We start from the raw sequence: 17151 nt of genomic DNA, 5'->3' as shown, positions 1-17151 counted from the left end.
CCAGCACACTGCTTTCTGCTGACAGCTGTACGTGCAGTTCTAGAACAAGCCAAAGAAAGCAGTATCACTACAGGATGGATGTTAAGGAAACAGCTCAAAGTTGGAACTCTCCAAACAAGCCCAAAGAACTTATGCTAATTACTAATTTTAAAGAAAATAATCATAAAAAGAACTCTTCACAAACATAGAACTTCATTCCTGCTACCATGGGTCACTAAATCAGACACAGTTCTCCAAAGTGTGACAGCACATAAAGCAAGTGCCTGCAGAACTGACCACATGCAAGAAGAAACTCCACCAATACATTTCAAGAGCTCTTTTTAGGGTCTCCATCCAAGCGTTTCACTGAGCTATACTAGAAATAAACCAGACAAATGCTAAAGAGTGCTCAAATGCTTTACATGAAGCTCAAATTCCTACAAATAAAAACAAAATCTGAGACAAACTCAAATGGATGAGCCTCGCTCAAAACTCAGCCCTCAATACATATTTTCATATATAATTCACGCTGATCGAGAATATTTAAAATTTTCCCGGCGGAGAAACAAAACATACCCCCCCCAAAAAAACCTCCCAAAACACTTTGAGGTTATATACATACAGATACATCAGCAGCAGAAATGTCCCAGACATATTTGTTTCACATGCACGTTACTTCCAAACACCGCTACAGCGGTGCCGGACCCCTCACATACCCCCTGCCCGGTCGCTCTGCCGTTGCGCTCGTCGCAGGCTGGGCCCGCCGCTTCCAGCCCCGGAGTACGTACGGCGGGCCCGGCGCTGCACAAGGGCTCGGGCCGCCGGCACAGTTCGGCCACGGCACCCCGCCCGCCCTCAGTCCAGCCCGGCCCGTCCGCGGCCCTCGCGGGAGGCTCGATTCGCCACCCTGCCCACGGTACTGTGCGCACCACTCCCGCCCCGGGCCTCACCGCCAGGTCCTGGGGCACCGCTCCGCTCATGGCCCTCACTGTGCCGCTCCGCCAGGCCCGTGTGGGCAACGCAGGCCCCAGCTCCGACCCCGCCGTCTCGCCCTCGCCCGGCCCCGCCGCCAGCAGCAGCAGAAGCCGCTTCCCCACGGGAGAGGCCGCCGCGTCCGCCATCCCCACCGGGCAGAGCTGCCGCCGTCGCCCGAGCGCTCCGGCCGCAGCCGCCGCCCGAGGCACCGAGAGGCTCCTGCCCCGCGCTGGGCCCGAGCGCCGCCCGCCGCCGTCCCGGCGTGCACTGCGCGATCGACTCGGCCCCACAACGCCCCGCGCGGGACGGGCGGGACCCGGGCGGTCTGAGGGGCCGTCGGGAGGGACGGGCCCTGTGTCGGAGCGGAAGGGCCGGTCCGTGGGTATGGGTCTTACCTCGGCGGAATTGCTCACGACCGCAAAGTTCAAAACTTGGGATTATCGCAGAAATTAAGGAGTTTTACCCTAAATTCTGAGGTAGACACAGAAGAAACAGTGCTCGCGTCTCAGGCTGGATCCCACAGGCAGCATGACGAACTGCTGCCGGCTCCAGAGGGGAGGACCGGCAGCGCCGCACAGGATGGGTACTTCGCTTTCCAGTGAGGCAGATTTTGGAAAGGGGGTGCATTTAGGGAGTAATTAATATACAAATCAGTATGGGAATGAACTCAGCTTTCATGATTAGCTAATACATCTGAACAGTTATAATGTAGCACAGCACAATGTCCTAAACCTGCCCCTTTTCAACATGAACCACAAAATACTTAAGCATCCTACAGTTAGAAAAATGACATGCGATTTTATATCTGTTTCTGGTTGTGCAGTAAAGGCACAGTAGCAGTGACAAACTGGAATGAGGAGGAGCATATACTATACTCCACGTTCTTTTGCACATATCGTTTCTTCATTCTTGCAGAGTCCCATTTGACGCTGAATTAGCAACAGCAAAGGCAAGTTGCTTGCTTTCACTTCCATTTATTCAAATGACTGTGCCCGGTTGTTTTAAGTAGATGACATTTCCTCTTTGTTACTTCCTAGTTAGAGAGATGCAATGTAGTGACTGGAACATGGGTAAAGCATTGGCAATGCCAGTTGAACAGCTACACAGAACTTGAGAGTATCAGCAGCATCAGCACTCAGTGCTCTCATCGTGTGCTGTACAGGATCTCTGAGTTTTGATTTACTACACACAGCTATTTGCTAACACCCCCATTTTTTTTAAGTACAATACCCACATGAAACATTACTTGAATGGTAGCAGACCCATTGTATCTTGCATCTGAGTGCCACGGTAAATCCAAGATCAGTACTACATTCTTGAAGACCAGTCTTTGCCCTCATGTCTTAAGTTTCCTTACTGAAACAGTAAGATCATCAGCTGTGCACCAGAAACAGTACCACCATGTGAAAGAGTCCAAGTGCTCCTATGCCTCTTCCACCAGTGCAGACTCCCATTGCCTTGATAAAGCAGACCAGCATTTCCTATCTCCCAAGCGTGGTGCTGGATATTCCAATGGCATATAGCACCAGATGGGCCAACAGTGATAAAATCCACCAATACTAGGGGTTTCCTAAGTGTCATTAATGATTGACCCAGACAGCATAGGCCATAAAGCATGAATTATATTCAATTTATGAAATACCTAACAACTTTTCTATGCTAATTCTGTTGCACCAACCCCTGTAACAAGTTAGAAAAATTAGTTTCATGACCTGCATGTTAATTTCAAATACTATTTTACTGTGAAAGTGTAAAGACAGCTACTGCTGTTAAACTACATGCTGAAATGGCTGCAAAACCAGACATCACAATTTTAGCTTGTGAGAAATCAGGTAACTAACCACCAGCCTACATCCAAAGGTGTCCCTTAAGCACTGAAGATGACTTCTCCAGACTGCCACCTGCACAGCCTTGACTGATGGTCAGTGCTACAGCATACAAAAAAAGTAATTTGCCAGAGTGGCTGATCCAGGGACATATTTTGTGGAATTTACATAATTTGAGAAAAGTGGGACTAATACAGACACTCGCTTGTACAGGTTTTCAACCTTCCCTTTCAATACTGTATCTAAGGCTACCCTTTCCATAGACAGCAGCCATGTTCTTTGGAGAACTTTATTAAAATATATCCAAGAAGTAATCAAACATTTTCTAATGAGCCAGGAGACAACTTTAGTGAGGAAAACATCTGTACAGAGGACAGTGCTGTAAGGTTTTGTTTACATGCTTTATTTCAGTGTTTCACAGTTTAATCATTGTCTATAAAAATATATTTCTGAAACTCTGAGTCCTCTATAAAAAAGGCTGGTCAGCAGCAGTGACCCTGACATACAGAATGTACCTTGGGGTAGTGTGAGGACCTCCTGTAAGCAGATTAGTGCAGCTAGGGGAACTCCTGCCTCACCCTATGAGACTTCTGTTCTTTGGGATTAAAGCTCTGCACTACCGCTGAAGGAAGGCATTAAAAAAGTCATTCCAGTTCTGTGTACTGCACTAAGCTTGGGAAGAAGAGCTGCAAGTTCAGTGTATCACACAACACAGAGTGCTAACAAAGCACTTGGCACTCAGGGAAAGAGGACATCAGGATGCTTTAGTACCAGTAATTTTTTCTTTTGAGTTATCCACTCGGAACAGCCTTTGTCTGGTGATAACAGGCTCAGGCTGTCAGCAGAGGAATAAACGGCACACAAGCAGAATAATCCTATAAATGCAAAGAGAGTCCTTCTTTGAGGACAAGATGAGGGTTCTGTTCATTTTTACCACAACATTTTCTGCTGTGGCTTTAATAAAAGGGAAAATTACTCTCATATCCATAACAAGCCTATATTGTGTTGGATAGAACAGAGTCACTATCAATGCTGTCAGCTTCAACTCCTTGGTACCCATAACTGGAAATATTTCTTACATCATCAGTCATTTAACTCCTATGCTTACTAGTTACTAGTGTAGCTAGCCACCAAAAGTATGAACTGAGAAACTCAGGTTCCCCCAAATGAAATCTTTCTACTCTTCTGCTCAGTTATTCGACTGTCTATAGAGTTACTTGCAGTTAAGAAGAAAAAAAAATAAATTGTCTCTTCTAAAAAAATAAATCTATCTTGCATTGTGCTCTAGAAAAGACAAGGTCAATGTACCCTGATCCTCAATGCTTGTAACTAGAAGCCCCTTACCACAAAAAATTCTCAGACCTGAACCCCTGGAATTATCAGCAACAAATAAAGAGTAGTTATCTACAGACTGCTTCCCTAATGTGGTAATAGAAGATGAGCTCTGAAAACTTTTCCACACCTGCCTGTCAGAAGATCTTTCTGAGCCAGCATCTTGTGAAATCTCTATTTCCTAGAGATTAGAGAATTCAGGAAAGTGCTGATGGTAATTTTAGGTACATCTGCAATCAACGGGCTTCTGAGCTCCAGGCTTTTGTTCAGAAAAAGTTCTCCTGTAACTCATGCCTACCATCAATCTGTCTGATCTGCTAAACCTGAGCAGCCAAGGAGGTATATTAATTTGAAGTAGAATCAGAATCATCCACAAAAACACAGAAGCCAAGAAACTTCACTGAGACGAATACCTTATCAAAAAAAGACACTCAGCACTAGAAAACTAGTATTATCTCACTAATACTAAACAGCTAAAGTGTAAAATTTGTAAGAAAACACCTGAAGTTTACTTCTTAACTATTTTCCTTTCTTGAATTGCTGAGGGGTGTGGAGAAGGGGAGGAGAAAAGAATGAATCACTGTATTAGTAGTAAACCACTATAAAGAAGGCAATATTGGAGAAAAAATTGAACCCAGAAAAAAAATCTGAGAACTTAGTTATTCCGAAAGCTTTCATTACTTTCATAAATTAAACAGCCTAACTAGAGGATTTTGTCTGTACTTTGTTTTTCCAGTCTGTTCCCATCTGTTTAGCTTCCAGTCAGACACACAACAGAGAGAATAACCAAGAGAGGCAGAGAAACCCACACATAAGTTATGCCTCCCATATAGCACCTACTTTAATATATCCAAACATGAACAAATCAATCAGATATTGTTATATCTCATGCATGGAAAGGCTATAACTGAAGTATAGTAAGATGAAATTAAAAGAAGACGTGGAATTAAAGAAAAATCTTCTCCTGTGTAACCTCTTTCACTGAAGACTCCACACCCCTCAAAGAAGGGATTCGTATTCAATCATTTGTGAAATGGAGAAGACTTGCCAACAACAAACCTGCCTTGGGTTCAGATGAAAAACTGAGATATTAATTCTCCTTTTAGTATCACAAAGCCTACTAATGTAAAACAAACTGCTGTCTCATGTTGCCCTGCTGCCCTGCCCTGAAATAGAGATGCAGTAGATCATCAAATCATATGATGTGCTGAGTTGGAAGGGACCCATCAGAATCATGTAGTCCAACTCCTGGCCTTACACAGGACACCCCAAGAATCCCACCATGTACCCAAAAGCATTGTCCAAACGCTTCTTGAACTCAGATAGGCTTGGTGCTGTGCCAGTCTCCCTGGGGAGTCTAATCCAGTACTCAGCCACCTTCTGGGTGACTTTTTTTTTTTTTTCCCTGACTGTTAAAAGCTGCCTTCTCCACCAGCACAGACAAGTGGGACATTACTTCTAGCTGATGCAATTATGCAAAAAGGAAAACAAAAATCTGTATCTTAAAGCTTAGAATTCTAGTGTAATGGATCCCATGTGGATAAATACTGCCATAGGCTACGAGGTACTTGTGTGTGAGGAACCAGCAACTGCAGCTGCACATTATTGCTACTTGCTGTATCTCAGTGCATGCTTTGCCTATTTCTGCATTTTCGTACCTTCTCCAAGTTATAGACTCCAGGGTGAGCAATTCTGAAGCCTCACAAACATGGTGGCCACCAAAATATATTTGATGACATTTTACTCCATTCCAACTATTTAAAAGGCTGGCTATGACACTGTTAGTTTTAACTTCAGGCCCAGAACTGCATAGAGAAAACTTTGTATGGTCAAGAACTAAGAGTGCCTGTGCTACACCTGCTCTCACAGGAAACAATAATTAAAACAAGCAAAGTAACACACAGAGCTTAGCCTGGCTGCCTTCTATCAAGGTTATAATGAAGACAATAGTCACAACTTCTCCAATTCACTAATATTTCTTCTAATAGTCCCCCTGGCTACACTTAAAAGAGGTTCAGCCAAATTAAATTTAAGCTACAAGTCACAACTGAAAAGTGTAACTTAAGTTCAGAACACCGAGGACCATCCCTGACCAGGTGGCTTCACTTCCATTTTCAAGCACACAAAGACAGTTCCCTGTCACAGACAACTGAAGCAGATACATGGGAGAACTTATTCATTAAGCCAAGGGGAGGCAAGGTCACTGCTGCCATGCCCCAGAGAAGGAGAAAGATTCATTAAGAAATTATAACTAAAAGGTTACAAAATAAAGGCAAGAGCTAAAGTCTGTGGGCAATGAAATGCTTTCTCCTGTCCCTTGTGAACAGGAAACAGTGTCTGTAGGGTGTTAAAGAAGGTCCTAGGAGGAGATGCCCTCCTACTCTTTTCTGCTGCCAAAGGAGAGAAACACGCTGCTATTGGTCAGCAGGAATCTCTCTGTCTGCATCCAGTTTGCTTGTCTCTCCTGGGGAAGGGGTGCGTGGTGCAGAGTGAGAAACAGGAGGGATCCCGTGAGCTACAATCCCTTCCACTACTGGTGGTTCTGGTAGCCCAGGGTTGGCTACTCCCACTACTCCTGGAGGAAACCTAAAACCAACAGAAACATAGAAATTACAAACTTGTCCAACAGAATTATTCAAAGGAAAAGGAGCCAGGCCCTCAGATGTGCTGAAAACAAATCCTTCTTACTAACAGAAACACTCTGAGAACAAAGGAAAAGTCTCCAGAGCTGAAGAGTAGTAGTGGTATCCTAATACCGAATGACACCTGTTTGCAGACAGACCCAGACAGTCTGAGGTCACATACTAAGCATTTGGAAACAGATACAAAATTTATCTCCAGTTGAAAAAATCATGAATTATTAACTCTGTGAAGGCATCTGGAGGGCTAGGAATTCCCTCCCCAACAGCAGGCGGGGTATAAGTTATTCTTCACTGGGCTTCAACACAGAAAAAGTAAGAAGCTGAACTAATGATGAAAAATAGGAGAGTGACAGTCACGAACTGTTAATGAACTATTCTTGCATCACTTCCATTCTGCTTCCCTATGCCCTCTCCATAAATACATCTCAACTTCTGTAGATCTCTCATAGAAGGAAAGAAAATATATTCCCTACTTTGCAGATGGGAGACAAACAGAAGAGAAGCAACCTGCCCAACTTAGGTTTGTAACAGATAAATTCAAACACACTCTCTTTAGACTACTGAAAAAATCCACTGGACAATGTCTCAGTAATAGTCCATATCTGGGCTACCTGTAAGAACTGTGCTTTGTTTATGTAGCCCTAATGATGTGCACAACTCCTAATGTAGAGTTGCAGTCCTTTTTTGGGACATTCATCAGGCTTTCTTATATTAAGGTGTCTCTTGTGCATGACTTCCAATGATTTGGAAATACCGACTGGTATGCAGCTGGAACTAAATATGACCAAGTACATGTTAAATACTCGTACAGCTTTAGAAGTGCTGCTATTAAGTTTTGGGAAAGAGCTCCTATAGAGTATATAGGAACAGAGACATACCTGTTTGCAGGTACAAGCAGTTCTCAAACCCCTGGCCTACTTCAGCAGGAAGATATGCTTGGATAACCTGTGTATCTCACCTGTAAGCTGCAGCTCCGTTGAGTTCTGGGTGGACAGTTGCAGGATCAATATTGGACCACTGAGCTGCTAACAGCAAGTACTCCTTATTAACACAGTTTCTCAAAGCATCAGGTATGTGACCTGCAAGGGCACCAAAAATGACCAAAAAAAAAAACCAAACAAAAACAAACAAACAAACAAACAAACAAAAAAAAACCCACCGGAAAACAGGTAGGAGAGACTTGTTCCCTGCAGCATTTACAAATGAAAGTGGAAAGGAAAAATGCAAAATCTTTTCATCCACCTCCACGGGATAACAGTGGGTATGGGAGACTCTCCTCTGAGCATTTGGTGTCTGGGGACAGCAAGAAACTCATCTTTTCTTCCCACATTTATGATTGTGTGAAAATTATTGCCACAAACTGCAATTGCCAAGCCTCACCTTTTTCAAGAGACAACATGTACTGTTCAAGGAGAAAAGCATACAGTGAAAGTGTCAAAGGAATTTTTGCACAGGATTTGGAAGATGTAGGTAAAAAGGCTTTTCCGAGGGAAAGAGCCCACTCTGGCATTAGGCACAAGAATTCTCAGAATTACCTCAGAAGGCAAAGATACAATTCAACTTACACTCCAGTTGCAGAAATCAGTTAATAAGCCTAAGCTTTCAGAACAATTAGCATAGTCCTTGCAGTGAACTACCAAAAAAACACTAATTCAGCAGCAGTGGCAAATCTTCTTCATTACCTGTAATAGCTCTGCGGATCTCTTTAGCTGCATCTTCTCTGGATTCAATGGAAGCCTGTTCACTGTACCAGGCAGTGTGAGGGGTGCAGATAACATTGGGTGCATCTTTTAACGGCCCCTGAGCAAAACTGGGGGGGGGGGGGGGGAAGAAGGAGGTTTTTTTCCAGAAGTGATTACCCCATCTGTCCTCTTGTGCATCACTATAACCCAAATAACAACAACAACAACAAAACCCACCAAAAGAACCATCCAGTTTAGGTAAACCACCAGAAAGCAGCAGGCATGCAGGTACAACATTACCTGAAAGGCTCAGATTCATGCACATCCAATGCTGTTCCTCTGATTCTCCCCTCTTTCAAGGCTTGTGCTAAGGCTTTCTCATCTACCAGTCCTCCCCGGGCTGTGTTCACTAAGAAACAGCCCTGACGCATCTGGAAGAAAAATAGTATGTGCATTGAGAATGAGACTTTTCATGGAAGCTAAGTGAATATTGGGAATTCTACTGGAAATGAGCAGGAGTCTGCAGTGATTAGATGAGGCCTGGAGGAACTAGGAGTGCTTTCACTGCAAAGCTTACCATAGGGGAAATGCCTGCAAGCAATGCTTGAGAAATTTGCTTTAAAAATCGACAAACAAAACCACAGGACAACAAGGGCAAAAGTGGAACTCTCAAGTTCTGCACTCCATGTTCATCCTACTACATTAAAAAAAAAAAAAAAACAAAACAAAAAACAAACAAACAAAAAAAAAACCAACGAGGGCAGGAATCATGAATCAAGTATCCAGCTATACAAAACTGGACTACAGTATCCAAATATCTCTCATAATAGCACTGGAAAGCATTCACAGACTATTGGAGTTTAGCCCAAGACTGGTTTTGCAGTGGGCTTGGGCAGAGAGGCTTTGGCAGTGCTGTGTAAAACAATGTACACAGTCCCAGCCACACCACATCTAGCTCGAACCAGTGCAGTAAATTATTTTTTTAAAAAATTAAAATTATGGAATCACCTGAAATATTCTTTATAAAGGAAACTACTTTGTAAGAAGAGCCAATTCTATTCTTCTCTTGACATAAAATTCTATACAGCACAAAGCACAGGCACCCAGATCCACACACTCCCAGCTTCCAAAGGCAGCAGGAGGCACACAACAGAGGCAGCAGGATTCACATGCTCTCAGCCTCTATGAAAGCAGCAGTTTCGGTTTGCATTCATTTCCACAGTGCTCTGTGGGGGAAATCAAGCTCCTGCTGCACCTGTTTAATAGTGAAGTCATTGATGAGGTGATGGTTATGTTCATTCAGGCTGCAGTGCAATGTGATGCAATCGCTGTGCATTAGTAGATCCTGCAGGGTTCCTACTCGTTGTAAACCCAAGGATCGCTCCACTCCATCCGGCAGATAGGGATCATAGAAAATCACGTTGAAGCCAAAGGACTTGGCTCGCAGAGCCACTGCCTGTCCAACTCGGCCTTCATAAAAGAAAACCCACAATCATCAAGGAAAGGTAAAACAAACTTTAAAGACAAGATACTGGGGTAGACTGGGAGCCTGCACTGAAGTTTACTGCCAGGGCCCAAGGTACTGCAGCCCTGGAAATCCCTAGGATTGCCATAGGGATCCAGAAGAGGCTATTCAGTGCTGCTTCCTATGTAGCTAATTCTAATTCTTCCCCATGCAATAACCAGAGCTTAGTCAAGAAGCTCTTCTGTTTTCAAACCAAATCTAGACTCTGAGTCAGATAATAATCTGGCTACAAGAGCTTGGAGAAGGAATTGGTAGCCACCATTCAGGCAACTTTGTTACTGATACAGAACTTAGCACAGAGGGAAACAGTCACCAAGAAGAGCTGTATGAATGTTCCAATTCTTCTAATGATTTGAAATTGAAAAAAGAACACCCAATCCCCTAACACCCAACTCTTGAAGATATCCAGAATAAGGCACTAGCTGTCCTTGGGAGTCAGTGTGTTGCACAAAGAACGGCTGTAGTATTATCACTTTTTCTCAGTATGTGACTCTTAGCTTCCCAAAAACATTCACAGTTCTCTTTTCAGTATAACAATTCCCATCACTTACCTAGTCCAATAATGCCCAGTGTCTCCCCACGGATACGCACAGCACCTCCAGCCACCTCTCGAATCTGTTCTACACTTGAGGCTCGATTCCCTTCCCGCAGAGCCTGATGTAGCCAAGTAACACGGCGATAGAGGTTCAAGATGTGGCAGAGGGTAGAGTCAGCAGTCTCCTCTACTGAGGAGGAAGGGATGTTGCAAACTGCAATGCCTACAAAAACATAGAGGTCATATAAGATTTTTAGCATCACTATTCTAAGCCAACATAAAGCTCTTTAAGCACAAATGCTGAAAGACAATTCAGTACTCCAGAACTCAAGAAACACACAATTCATTTCAGAACCTCATTCTACAACACAGATGTGACCAGCCATCTTTTCAATCCCCCAGGAAATACCATTCTTTCCTTATAAATATCTATTTGATTGACACACTCACCAGAAAAACAAATGAACAAACAAGCTGAAAAGAGAAAACTGGGCCATACAAGTGATACAAGCAACTGATTGTTTTAAGAGATTGGCATTCAAAAATATGCACTCCTTCCACAGATAGTCCTGACAAATTAATTAAGGTAGACTGTAGAAGAATTGAGACAGATGGCTGAGCTCCTCACGCCTCATGGTCCAGATGCTCACTGCAAGCATCAGCCTCTCCAAGAGCAACAATAAGTAACTAACTCATTCAATGCAGACAGAAGCCCCAGGAGCTTCTCTAAATCCATTTGAAGTTAAACTTAAAAATAACAACACATAACACTCCCACTCTAGAAGAACATACAACCAGAAGGACCATAAAACCCATGGCTACAACTATCGGGTAAATTAGTAAGGCAAACAGAGTTGAAGTCCTAGAAGCATAAATTACTGTCAGAAAAGGGAAAGATGGAACACTGTATCAAAATCTGCTAAGTCTTGAGAAGCCTGTGAAAAAAAAAATAGGAGGAGGGAGGCTGGAAACATACCATATCATTCCTGCTACCCTTCATTCAACAAACCAGCCAAGAAATAAAAATAATTAGATGGAAATATGGTCTCTTTCCAAACATAACCTTAGTCACTTGCCAAACCAAGGCAACTGATCCTCCTCAAAAGTCCACCACCTAGCTAAAAACTGGAAATAAAAGCTAGGCAATGGTTGAAGGCATCAGTGTTCTGTAAGCCTAGTCAGAGGAGACATTTGGCTAAACTCAGACCATGCTTTCCCATGAGAATTAGGAGAGCAATGGCAACAGACAATCCAAGATACCCGACTGTTTTTTCTCTACCAAATTATTTCCAATTTTGCCATAATGCCACACAGACAGCTCAGAGGACATGAGCAGGGGTGACAGAAAAACCCAATTTCTCTTAATCTCACTGGTTACTATCTCATTCAACTCTAGACAAGCCCCATGCATACATCTGTTACACAGCCAGACACAGATTTGCGTTCACACACAGTATTATACACCTAAATGTAAAAAACCACAAACACAGACAACAGCCCTTTGGTCTGAAGATTTAGAACGCACAAAGAACAGTATCTTGCCTCTGAATGAATTACAAAGCCTGGCTAAGCATGAAAATAACCATTAATTATCCATGAGAAAGCAAATCTGGCCATGTGTAAGGGTCATCACACTGTCGCTTCAAAGCAAAAGTGGCAAGCAAGTCTGATGGTGAAAGAACTTTGATTCATTTCACCTTGGATTAATGAGTGTGCAGTGGGGGGAAAGGGAAATCTTTGGATCTGAATGAATAAAAGATATGGATGTATGACCTTAAGTAGAGAAATGTAAGACTAGTTTAGGTTCCAAATTCAGCGCAAATATGTAAAGGCAGGATGAAAGCCAAGGACCTTGTCAGGAACTCTTGAGACTGTTCCTTTGAATCATCCAAATGAAAAGGCTCTTTTGAGCTAATTCAAGCACTAGCCCAATATACACTTTCTGTTTATTAGAAATTCACCTGTTCTTACAAATCTGAAAATTGCAATGCTTGCCTATTTCAATTTTATATACTAATTTGATTTAAGTTTAACAAGACCTGCATTACATTAAGGAAGCATTTGGATCCATTACACTTATAAAACTTATAAAAGAAGGGGAAGGGTAAGTGATCCATTTCACCTAGGAGACAAAAAAGGTCCACAAGTCTTACTGCCATCTTTTTAATAAACAACACCTTTTTGTCACCTGATCCAGACACTTTTCACATGCCTAGGGTTCTAAAGGGATAACAAAGTTTTGTATCATGAAGCATTTACAGTGAGTTTATCCTGCATCAGCATTTGCAGGTGGCTTTCAGATATCAGTTTGCTCAGCAGTCACAAAAAGACCAAAGTGACATCACCAAAAATTTCCTAGACACCATATTCAGGTTCCTGAATCCCAAACAACAAAAAAGACACCAACATCCATAGCAGAGCAATCTGAAGACTGAGAATCTTTATTTTAAGTCACTTACCAGCTCCTCTATTGGTCAGCTTCCTAAAGACACCTGATACTGAGCAGCTCCAAATCTTTGTACATAAAAGTTTTTAAATGCACTCAGTTATAAAGCACAAAAACATGTGCAGTCCTCCATTTCACATTCAGTTCTGACCACAACAGACACCTAATGGTGTCATCATACCTAATTCTGCAGCAGATTTGATGTCAACATTGTCATAGCCACTGCCAATACGCACAATGACCCTGAGGGCTTTGAATTTCTCCAGATCCTGACGAGAAAGGGTAATGGTGTGATACATCAGAGCTCCTACTGCCTCATTCAGCACCTATAACAAAAACCAGTTCAGATCAATACCTGGTTTGGTTACCTAAGAGGCAATGCTCTATTTCTGAATCTTGCACATCTTCTTTCCCACCTTTTCATGGATTTCCTGAGTTGACTGAGCATCACAAAATGCCACTGTAGCAACATCCTTCAAGATGGGCATCTCCACAGTGCAATCTCGTCCATCCAGGAGTGCAACCAGTGGCCGTGCTGGCATTGGGCCATTCACAATAGGAGGCCGTATGCCTATTAAGAAAGTCAGTGGGAGTCATTACATGACAGACAAGAATTCTGGAACTCTCATCTGCTAGTCCAATAAGTTGCTATTAGTATTTAGGAACAGATTAGGCAAAGCAAAAGACATTAATAGGAAACAAACACAGGGAAAAGACACTGGGAAAAAAAAAAACCACAACCACCTCTGCCACTACTTAGATGAAGGAAAATAAAGCATGTATGATCAATAATAATAATAATAGTAGGTGATCTACTCAGCAGTCCTACTCCAGGCTCCTGAAAGGAGTGACAAAGTCTCTTCGTGCCTCCTCCCAGTGACCTGCCCCGCCTCCATCCCAGCACGCCCAGTATTTCCCCCTTTAGTGAGCAGAATTTGTAGATCCACAGAGCCTCCGACAGTCACTAGCATCCGGCCCTTTCCAGAAGGCCGTAGGCAGCGCCTCCGCGGGCTCAGCCCCACAGGCGCGCAGCGGCTGCGTCGGGTCCCCGCGGCACGGGGCAGGTGCCGCCTCTCGCCGCCCGCTGCTGCCGCCGCTGCCGAGGGGCGCCCGCCCCGCCTCACCTTCGCAGATGCGGTCCAGACGCTGCCGCTTCACTTTGTGCCGGTCCATGGGCCGGGCGGGGCCGCGCCGCCCTCGGCGCAACGGAAGGACCCGGGACCCGTCACTCGCCACCCGCGCCGCTCCGGCGGAACCGGAAAGACGCGGCTGAGGCTCACGCGAGCGGCATCGCCGCCATCGAGGCGCCCCGCACTTCCGCTTCCGGTCCGCGGAGCTTGCGCGGGGCGGGGAGGCAGCAGAGAGGGGCCGGGTGCCTCCCGGCTCGTTCGGTGCTGCCGAGTTACGGCCGGCTTCGGGCCGGCTGGGGCTGCAGAAAGCTGGGAGGTGTATCCTGGGATGTATCTTCAGGTCTTCCTAGAAAGCTCTCTGTGCATGTGACGAAACAGGGAGCTATTCAAATCGGTTCTGCTTCTGGTTTTGCCACGTTTGCAGCCAGTTTCCCCCACCTGTCCCGTGCTTTGGGGAGTGGATCCGCGCTGCAATACTTGCTCGTCCTGAGATTCTAGTAGAAAAATCACGACAAGCACATCACTAAGCAAGTTCTGTACAGTTTATTGACAAAGCTATTTGTTACACAAACGTTCTTGATGTGAAGCCCAGACTGTTAATACACGGCCCTTTTCTTCAATACCTCCCACATTCCACTCAGTTAGACCACGGTATCTTTTAACAGACCGGTGTGTGTTCCTCCTGCTCTATGTTGGAGTTAGGTGGGCAAAAAGCAACGTGATAATTGGAACTGCCAGCTGGTGACTACGTGTTGGGAGGGAATGGGTTAAAAGTAGATGACTGCTTGTTGAGGAGGATTGTAAACAGGAAGCTGGGAATAACCCTTGCTAAACCAATGTGAACACTCCGGTGATCCTCTGGCATGAGCCCAGTTTAAAGGTGCCTCTATTTCCCCTTGTGTGCCTCTGCCAAGGGGTTGCTGTGGGGATCCCCCAGTTAGCAAGGGAAGGGAAATAAATTATTCTTTGGAGTGTAGCCACGGGTTTGTGGTTGTCCTGGCTACTGCCTGCCTGTGCTGACACTCACTCCGGCAGTTAAACAATAGCAAAGTTAGAATGTTTGGCAAAGATAGAATGCTTAGAAAAACGTGTTTCAAGGCACATTGGGTTTGATGACCCTTAAATATCTCAGATGATTTCATGAACTGGTTGAAATAGTGATAAAACCATGAAGAGTGACTCTGATACCAGAAACCTGGATGAGGCAAAAACCCATCTGTGTGGAAAGAGACAAGAGGATAGGCTAAGGAATATGAATTAATGAATTTGCCTGTAATTAAATAATAATCTGGTGCATGTAAGCTGTTTGTAGCAATCAATGAGACTACAACTCATTTCTAAGTTTGTCAAGAATTAATCCAGTGTCTATGCTATATGCAGCTACTAAAAAGAAGTTGGGTAGTTTTATCCATTTGGTTTGCATGCCAAACCTCAGAAGCAAGCCCTCTAACACATTACCCAAACAGCCCTAGTCTTCTGGAGCACAATTGCGTATGGCCCAGTGAGTCTCCCTTTACATTTATGCTGGCTGACCTTCATCTCTGTATAAAAAACCTCACTCAAAATCTCCCTGAGTGCATTCAGGTATCCTCCTCACAAGACAACACTCTTGCTGATAGCTCTTCAGGCAAGTACTTTGTTGGATACTTTAAAAAACCCATAAGGGATAGTAAGCAAGTGAGGATTTTTCTGAGGACAGACAAAGAAATTTGAAATCCTGGAAACCTCCAGAATCCCCACCCCAAATCTCCCAAAATACCCAAACCCCTCCAAAACTCCAAATCGATTGATCAATGATTCGGCGGTGGATTGCTTACGCCTGGATCGATTGGTGATTTGGCAATTGATTCCAGATTTCCAATTTGGGGAATTTTGGGGGGATTTGAAGGAATTTTGGGGGGATTTAATGGAATTTTGAGGAGGAATTCGATGGAATTTTGAGAGGATTTGTGGGAATTTTGGGGGGATTTTTGTAAATTTGAGGGAATTTTTTGGGGAAATTTGGGGGAAATTTGAGGGATTTTTTTTTTTTTGGAAATTGGGGGGAATTTTGGGGGATTTTGAGGGGATTTGGGGGGAGATTTTGGGGGAGTTTGAGGGAATTTTGGGGATATTTGATGGAATTTTGAGGAGGAATTAGATGGAAATTTGGGGGGAAATTAGGGGATTTTGGGGGGGTTTGAGGGGATTTGGGAGATTTTGGGGGTGATTATGGGAATTTGGGGAGGAATTTTGGATTTTAGGGGGCTTTGCGAGAATTTTGGAAATTTGAGGAGGAATTTGGGAGGGCTTCGATGTGGATTTAGGTGTGAATTTTGGGCAGATTTTGGGGCAATTTTAGGTGAGATTTTGGGGAGATTTTGGAGCAGATTTTGGGATAATTTTGTGGAGATTTTAGGATGATTTTGGGATGATTTTGTGCAGATTTTGGGGTGGATTCATTGGGGCAGACTGTGAGCTGGATTTGGGAGGAATTTTAGGAGAATTTTTGGGAGGAATTTGGGGAAATCCTAAAATAATTTTGTGGCCTCCAGGGTTAATCCAGGGCAATTGAAGGCGTTGAACGCCATTAATTAGCATTAATTGATCAGGGTTTAATGGGGGTTAATTAATCTGCGGTTGTTAAAAACCAAAATCTCCCAAATTCCTCCTAAAACCCCCAAAATTGCTCCCCAAAATCCCCTCAGAATTCCCCCAAATTTTGCCCTAAATCCCCCCAAATATGTCCCAAATTCCCCCCAACATTCCTGAAATTCCTCACAAATCCCCTCAAAGTTCCCCAAAAATCCCTCAAACTCCCCCAAATGCCTTCCCAAATTTCCCCCAATCACCCCCAAAATCTCTTCAAATTCCCCCCATAACTCCCTAAATTCCCGCAGTATCTCCCAAATTTCCCCAATTTCCCGCCAAAATCTTAAAAATTCTCCCAATTTTCCCCTAAAACCTCCACATATTCCTTCCCAAATTCCCCAAATCTCCCCAAAATTCCCAAAATTCTCCTGAAATCCCCCCCCAGATTCCCCCAAATCCAGGACCACTGATCTTTCTGGCCTATTGTGGCTTTGAGTCCTCTGTCTCA

General features: G+C 43.9%; 2 protein-coding genes across 3 annotated transcripts in view; both read right to left on the bottom strand.

Annotated features, from left to right (window-relative positions):
• KDM3B (lysine demethylase 3B) overlaps positions 1-1100 on the bottom strand; it is a 47223-nt gene extending 46123 nt beyond the window's left edge. The window contains exon 1 of the mRNA XM_062502588.1: positions 930-1100. Within this exon, the coding sequence (XP_062358572.1) occupies positions 930-1100 (171 nt within the window). The remainder of the gene's footprint in view (positions 1-929) is intronic.
• Positions 1101-3051: 1951 nt separating this feature from the next.
• On the bottom strand, positions 3052-14202 carry LOC134049446 (C-terminal-binding protein 2-like). 2 transcript variants are annotated; one of them, XM_062501894.1, is made up of 9 exons: positions 14067-14202; positions 13359-13513; positions 13124-13268; positions 10513-10719; positions 9692-9906; positions 8737-8867; positions 8437-8564; positions 7713-7833; positions 3052-6698 (listed from the first exon to the last, which is right to left on the bottom strand). In XM_062501894.1, exons 1-9 carry the CDS (start codon positions 14113-14115, stop codon positions 6527-6529), a joined length of 1323 nt encoding a protein of 440 aa, XP_062357878.1. In that variant the 5' UTR covers positions 14116-14202; the 3' UTR covers positions 3052-6526. The 2 variants fall into 2 exon arrangements, 1 of the variants encoding a protein (XP_062357878.1); XR_009933614.1 differs by lacking the exon at positions 3052-6698 and having other exon boundaries at positions 7725-7833; positions 7914-8564; positions 14067-14186.
• Between the last annotated feature and the right edge of the window lie 2949 nt (positions 14203-17151).

The sequence above is a fragment of the Cinclus cinclus genome, chromosome 14 (assembly GCF_963662255.1).
Source record: "Cinclus cinclus chromosome 14, bCinCin1.1, whole genome shotgun sequence".
Taxonomy (NCBI): Eukaryota; Metazoa; Chordata; class Aves; order Passeriformes; family Cinclidae; genus Cinclus; species Cinclus cinclus.
This window is presented reverse-complemented; position numbering and strand designations above follow the sequence as displayed.

Excerpts from the sequence above, each read along its gene's own strand:
- LOC134049446 (XM_062501894.1), bottom strand. The coding sequence starts at position 14,115 with ATGGACCGGCACAAAGTGAAGCGGCAGCGTCTGGACCGCATCTGCGAA. Across the intron at positions 10,720-13,123 it reads CAAATCTGCTGCAGAATTAG|GCATTGCAGTTTGCAACATC; the intron begins GTATGATGACAC and ends ATGTTTTTGTAG. Across the intron at positions 8,868-9,691 it reads ATGACTTCACTATTAAACAG|ATGCGTCAGGGCTGTTTCTT; the intron begins GTGCAGCAGGAG and ends TTTTTCTTCCAG.